The sequence below is a fragment of the Porites lutea genome, chromosome 1 (assembly GCF_958299795.1).
Source record: "Porites lutea chromosome 1, jaPorLute2.1, whole genome shotgun sequence".
NCBI lineage: Eukaryota > Metazoa > Cnidaria > Anthozoa > Scleractinia > Poritidae > Porites > Porites lutea.
This window is the reverse complement of record NC_133201.1, coordinates 60,066,599-60,074,171: the sequence shown is the minus strand read 5'-3', so window position 1 is coordinate 60,074,171 and position 7,573 is coordinate 60,066,599. Positions and strand designations below refer to the sequence as shown.

At 40.1% G+C, this 7,573-nt stretch overlaps 1 protein-coding gene across 1 annotated transcript in view; it reads left to right on the top strand.

The window, feature by feature from the left end:
* The window catches only part of LOC140940838 (neuronal acetylcholine receptor subunit alpha-7-like), a 15,699-nt gene extending 8,126 nt beyond the window's left edge, over window positions 1-7,573 (top strand). Inside the window, exons 2-7 of the mRNA XM_073389804.1 lie at window positions 270-314; window positions 527-636; window positions 742-886; window positions 1,675-1,930; window positions 2,597-2,769; window positions 5,821-7,573. Of these exons, the coding sequence (XP_073245905.1) occupies window positions 270-314; window positions 527-636; window positions 742-886; window positions 1,675-1,930; window positions 2,597-2,769; window positions 5,821-6,534 (1,443 nt within the window). The 3' untranslated portion in view covers window positions 6,535-7,573. The remainder of the gene's footprint in view (window positions 1-269; window positions 315-526; window positions 637-741; window positions 887-1,674; window positions 1,931-2,596; window positions 2,770-5,820) is intronic.

Below are 7,573 nucleotides of genomic sequence, written 5' to 3'. Positions count from 1 at the left end.
TCAGTAAGTACTGACACATCTGTATAATTATGATTCGTCAGCGTCGAATTCATCATATCCTGAATAAAGAGGCCACTATCCAGCGAGCGCAGTTTTCGGTATGTAATTGTCCTTCTCTCAAAGCTCGGTTTAACCAAACACAAAGTTTCACTGTGTACAGCACAATGATCAGATATGGCAGGATCTGATTCTCTAACATAACGCACAGGTTCTTTTATAAGTAAATTGACCAGAATGTCAGTAATTCTAATCTGTTAAATGATTTTCAGAACGAGAAGAACCAGTTTATAACAGTCAGTCTCTGGGTTCGTCAGGTATTCAAACGTTCTTTCTTTTTTTTGGAACCATTGTATTGCAGAAAAGATATCTCTCTCATTTAGTGTTTGCGTGTACAGGATTAAAAACTCCTGGGATTCAGAATCTTTTCCCGATGCCATGTTTATTTTAAAGTGACAATGAAAATGAAAGCGAGAAAATGACTTTAAAATGAATATTATTTAAAATATTGCCTCACTTGTGTTTCTAGATTTGGTTCGATCCGTTTTTAACCTGGAACGAGTCAGAATACGCAGGAATAAAACAAATCAACATCGACGCTAAAAGTGCGTGGATACCTGATATTTATCTGTACAACAAGTAAGTCACTATTTTGTAGACGCCGGCCGCAATCATTTGTTCACTTACACGTCAGGTACTCCGCAGGATTTGAAGTGAATAATTGCTTGCCTTGTTGGTTGATAGTGCTGACGCACAGAATGATGGTGCACTGGACAGATTTAAAACCAAGATTGTTCTCAGTTCAAATGGAAGGAACATGTGGCTCGGACCAGTACTCCTCACTTTCTCATGCAAGATTAATGTCAACTTTTTCCCCTTTGATGAACAGGTGAGCATAGCTACCAGTAGGTGGGAGGATATAACCTATATGTGTCAAGGTTAGCCGGATTCCAAACAGTTTAGTCTGGCGCGGGGTAAATAAATTAGACTATTCAGTTTGGTCCAAGGACAGGTTTCACCCAAGCAAATTGTATTATCTGACACTCACAACAGACATATACCTAAGCTCCAAGTTCTTAAATGCCGTACTGCCCTTGCTCAGAACTCTTTTATGTATAGCGCTACCACCTTTTGGAACTCGTTGTCTAGCAACATTCACATCTCGCCTTCGATTTTCCTTTCACAGTTTAAATCTTCGCTAAAACATTTCTTGTTGGAAAAGTGGCTTGTCAGGGTTGATAAATTCTACATATGTTTGATTCCATTTTAGCCAGATATTTTTATTATCTCATGTTTAATAAAAAAATTTAAAATCTTTTTGTAATGTTTCTAGTTGTAAATACGCTGTAAAATGATTCTGAAAACTTCTCCGTGGAGGGTCAATGAATTCATTTGTTATTTGTATTTATTGAATATATATAGATTATAATTTCTGGTTAATGGCTGTTCGTTGGGATATGGTGTTTACTCCAGAAGGGTGGCAAAATGCAAGTGAACATGGTCTGATTCGAGGGTCCCGGCGGTACACGCCTAGCCAATGATTCATACAGCACTCTCTTCCGACAGTCTTGGTGCAGTTTGAAGGGTCATAAAGAAGACTTAAAATCGGGAAGATGTGTTTAATCTATTTAAGCTCACACTTAACGCAGTAATGAATTCATTTAAAATCTAATTTAGTTGTGCTCCATGAAGTTTGGCTCTTGGACATATGATGGTTACAGAGTTGATGTACAAATGGAGAATGACGAAGGTGACATTAAAAAGTTTATCAGCAATGGCGAGTGGGATCTGATAACAATGAAAGTACAAAGAAATGAGTTTATTTACGTCTGTTGTCCTGAACCTTACCCGGATGTGACCTACACAGTCCAGATAAGGAGGCGCACAATGTATTACTTCATGAACTTGATAATTCCATGTGCGCTAATTACGTGTAAGTGTTAGTATATTAATGTTTTTACACACTTATACTGAATGCTAGTGGATTGTTGGCTCTATGCGCGGATAACGTGTGAGAGGTGATACACTGACATAATTACGCGCTAAAAACGTGTAAGTAGCAGTACATTGATGTTTTCATGCGCCGACAACGTGTGAATGGTAAGAAGGTTAAATTTGGAGGTTTTATTGCAATACTTGATGACAAAATGTTTTTCCTATAAAAAGTTACGCATTCATTCGGGTTTTACAAAAGAAACGATCGTTCACAGTGAAATTTGATTACTAGATCATTAATGCAAAGAATAAGGTTAAATATACTCATCTGTCTAACAAAAAAAGACTTATTTCGAAAGAAAACAAAAACAACAAAACTAAACAAAAAATGCAGTCTCTGAACAAATCTTTAAAAGGCTTCGGGCTTCAACTGCAGCCTCAATCACTATGTAACCACGCAGGGTCGTGGTTTGAACTTATCTGGTCTCCAATGAGAGGCCATTGTAATTACAGCATGCTGTCCATGACAAAATGACAGCTCCGCCGTCTTATATCTCGTGTTATAGCGAGCGTCTCACTACAGATTTTCTGTACAGATACGTTTTTATTTTTTCTTATGGATCATTTGATATTTCCCTCTCTCCCTTTTTTTTTCCTATTTTAGCCCTGACTCTGTTGTCGTTCTTTCTCCCTCCTGATTCTGGTGAACGCATTACACTGGTGATAACCAATTTGTTGGCTATGACTGTGTTCATGCTGATAGTGGCCGAAATCATGCCTGCCACTTCGGAGGTCGTCCCACTGATTAGTATTTACTACACTGGAATCATGTTCGAGGTAACTTAAGTACGAGCCAATAACATAACCTCGTCGCCGTCATGTAACCTCACTGTAAAACGTGTTATCAGGCCCTGGCTACATCAAACTCAACTGGTGGAAGACCAGGGGCATGTAACACTGAACCAAACCTCTCAGCAGCTCTTCCCTTATCTTCATTCATTCATTCGTTCGCTCGTTCGTTCATTCCTTTATTCATTCATTCGATCATTCATCCACTCACTCGCTCATTCTTTACTCATTCCTTCCACTAGCGCTATAATATTCCATGAATGAATTTAATATTCGAAAGTTAAATCTTTTGGGTAATTGTAGATTTCCGATTCATCTCTGCATTCTACATGCGCTGAATGAGCACTGAATTCACACGCGAGACAGCGATAAAACTTCTACCTGCTCAGTTTTCTTGAATTTGATGAAAATGTCTTCTTCAAATGTTTTTTATCGTACAAAATTCACCGCTCATTACACATGTAGGAACACAAATTTGAATTTGATTCTGCTTGCGGTAACGACTAATGCACCTATCAATGTAAACCCCGTGAGGGGGGAGTGCGGGCAATGGGTGAGGATTTGACAAATTTTGAAATTTTTTGATCGAATTCCCCAGGGCGGGAAACGAAAGGTTGATCAAAAGTGTCAAAAAAGCCCCCACCCCAGGGAAAAAATCTAAACAAACAATACTATAACACTATATAAAACAAATTAAAAGAACATTTCAAAAGTGCGTTCTTACTACTTTTATTTATGGTTAACGTAAGCTCCGTTTAATTACTCGCTGTAATTAAGTATTTTCTCTCTCCACTAGCATCTCCTATTTTGAACAACAAAATCACTCCAGGAAGATTGACTGTGCTATTATTGCCCCCGCAGGGTTCCGGCCCAGAGGCCGGAACCCGAGGAGGCACCCTAATGTCCCTCGCGTAAAGAAGAAGTATCGTATCGTCTTACTGTTAGGATGCAAAACTTTCCCGATTTGATGAAACTAGGCGCGCACGGTGGTCCCGGTTAATTTTCAGCATGTGCGCCTGGCTCAGCAACCGCGCAAACTGGGTTTGTCAACGAGTCGCATTCGGAATCTCCAAATCCTCGCCCAGGAAGATTTTCCACCGAAACTCCTCTAGAGCGAGAACGCCGACTTCAAATTCAGCGTGAACAACGAAGGGGAAGACGTCAACAAGAAACCGCGGAGTAGAAGGAACATCGATGAGCACAGCGAAGGCAACGCCGACAACAACAGACAGAGGAACAGGAGATTGGAATCAAAGGAATTATGATCGTTTTACACTGTCGAAAACCCAGATTTCTTAGTTTGCCGGTTTCCCCGCAGATATATAGATCAAAGTCTGCAAAGTTTCAGTTCCGTATTACGGCCCGAATAATAATAATTTTCAGGCGAACTGCACCGGGCCATATTTGTTCTTTGTTTTTATCTTTTTCTAAATGCGGGCGGCGAAATAATGCTAAATCTGCTTTTCAATACACTGTTAACAATAACACTACATAATACGCAAAAAGGAAGAAGAAGAAGAAAAGAAAGAACAACGCATGGACCTTTAACACGATATTCGCGGTTGGTCACCCGTCCAGTTCGTAACCCCGACCGACAGGGCTTAACTTGAGTGCCGTTACCAAACCGAGTTTCGCGAAGGTTATTGCGAGATACATATTTCTATAGAGTTAAAAAGTTATTCAGCAGTACTGCAATTGTTTGGTATTAAAGAACTTCATTTGTCGGACACAAATCAGCATCGTGGATCGACAGAACTTTGAACTGGTTTTGTCAACGTGGATCGACAAACTCGATTCAAACCACATCAGGAATAGCTCAAATTTCTCAAAACCCAGTCAAAGACAAGAAAGGTGCTAACGTGAAATAACCGGGTTTTGTTCTATATTAAGGTAGTCAGGGTTTAATAAACAGTGGTCCATGTGTTTTTAGGGTTAGTTTATTGCGAAATGCCGATTATTTTATTTGATACAAGGACATGCCAGAAAAAATGAACTAGGAAATATCTCAAAGGTGAGAAACTTGAAACAGTGGCCCATGTTTTTGTAGGGTTAGTTTATTGCGAAATCATTTATATCAGTTGCGTTCGACGTTGTGTTCAAGAATGTCACACTCGAAGCCAAAGCATCCGTTCGACACATTAGTTATAGGAAATTTAGTTACAAATAGATAATTAAAGATGCTTTTGCTGTTTAACACGCGTTCTATTACATTTGCAGTGTTGGTTGAACTCATTATGAGATGTATTAAAAACAATTGTCCATCCTAGGCATGTCATGTATGAGGATTTTCATTAACCCAGGAAACAAAGTGTAATAATTGAGAAAACACAAAAGAGAACAAAAGAATTACACTCAGAAACTCTAATACGAAAACTGCATTTCAAAGGTTCATGGCAAATACATGGACAACCACAAGGAGTCTTCATTCGGGTTTTAAAAGGTCGGGGGCAGATTTAGTGACAACTATAACTAGTGATATTAATGAAACGTAAAATGTTTTATAACATCTGCTCAACATGTCGGAACAGGTCGGATCAGTGGCCCCGTTATAAATCCTCTGACTTTCATGGTGGAATTCGATTTCAGTCGAGTTTTACAATCAGATGGGAACTTGAAGATAAAATTTTTCTCAAAATAGACATTATTAACTTCATACCTTTCTCCAACAGCGTGACTTTCAGAAAGCCTCGAGGGACGGACTTGGTAACCGCTTCTGAATTGATACCAGGCTTCTGTCGGTCAAAGTCAAATGTCCCGACCCCGGGGTCGCTTCGCACGATCAAAAGCCCGACAGGGGGATAGTCTCAGGCATCAAATCCCCGCCCCTTGCCCGCACTCCCCCCTCACGGGATTTACATTGATAGGTGCATAACGGACTCATTTTTCAAATAATCGATTCATTAATTGAATCTATGGGGGTACGCTTGACCTAGTGCGACTGCAATTCATTTCACTTCTCTAATATATCTTATGATGAATACAAGTGTGGAATGAGGCATCACATGTTTATCTTCTTTTTAATAAAATAATCTATTATAGGTCGCTCTTTCCTTGATTGCAACATGCATGGTGTTGAAATGCTACTACAATAACCCTGCTGTCACAGAAATGCCCGAATGGATAAGAGTTATCGTCTTAAATTGGCTCGCAAAAATTGTTCGCGTCAAAGTTCCAGCAGGACTCATAAACGCCATGGAAAAACACGTTCAAGAACAAGAAGAAGTACGAGAGGAAATTGAGTTCGAGAGACGAAACTCAATCATTTCCCAGCCCACTACGCGTCAAAGGTGTTTCAGTTCCCCTGGAGACTTCCAATCAAAGCCTTGCACCACAAGTTCACCATATTGTGTCAGAAGTCGCTCGAGGACGGTATCGTCAGAGCCAAGAGAATCTGGTTTTGAAAGGGAGGCCTTGTCGACAACTGGACTTCCTAAGCTATTTCACAAGTTTGAGAGCAGCTTGCAATCCATTGATGAAGAGGAAACAAATTCATGGGCACCGGCGTTGTCTGCACCCAGTAATGCTGCACATTCAATGGAGGTCATCACGAAAGAGGCACTGCTCAAACAAGACATACTATTAAATAATGTACGCAGGCTCGTGCATGTTACGAGAAAAAAAGAAAAGAATGACATTAAGAGAGAGGAATGGAAAATCGTCGCCTCCATTGTCGATGCCTGTTTCTTCTGGCTTTTTATGGGAGCTCTTCTTATTTCCACTCTTGTCATTTTTCTACAGGCTCCAAGTTATTAAATAATCTGTATCCGAATAATGAAGTCGAACTCATGTGCTTAACAGGTGGGCCATTAGGGTAGTTAGGTATTCTCTCCTAAAAACCCTCGAATGCAGAGGTCCACTCAACGCGTAAATAATATCAACTGGTTCTTTCTTGTCAGATCTCTAATATAGAGAAGCCAGAGCCAGACGTCACTTGAAGTGGGAATTAAACCAAAACTAAAGTCAAGGCTGGCAATACGGCAAAGGTCTGATTTATTGCTAGCCTTGCATTCAGTTTTACCCTCTTCTGCCACCGCAGTACTTTCAGATCCCATGTAAAGGAATCCAAGACAGTCTTGGATTCTGGATTCCTTGCCACGGATACTGGATACCAGTTACTAGATTCCAGCCTTTAACAATAGAAAGTGGATTCTGGATTCAAATCGTTAATTGGATTCCTAATTCTTTGAGCTGTATTCCGGATTCCAAAGCCTAGGATTCTGGATTTCACAAGCAAAAATTGCCCGGATTCTGCATGGGAATCTGGATTCCCTTACATGGGGCGATTCAGAACAAAAAGGAAGTTTGACTCTCCTCATTTCACTTAGTAATTATATTTGTTAGAATAATACCGCAAAGAAAACCTTGTATTCTCACAACAAAATTAATCAAGCCACTTTTTCAGTCAAAATTACACAATATGCTCATAATAGAAATTTAACGAAAGTAACTGACCGCAGGCATTATTACCACAATGATGATGACGATAATAGCGGAGCTCTCGCGCGCGAAACGCGCAGCGGAGCACCATGGATAAGAAAATGTGGTAAACTACCCATCCGAGAAAATTTGGTAATCAAGTGACTGTACACCGACCTCCCGACCGTCCGTCTGCACCACAGGCATACCAATGTAAAATAACTCAATCAACAGGTATGGCAACCCAAATGCAACTCGAGGTTATTTTGACGGGAAATCGCATAACCACCCGCGTCTTGTAATTAAAGCAGAAACAACTAAAGAGTCAATGAAGTGGAAAATGGAAAGCGGAAATTGTTTCTGTATCCGTGTTTTC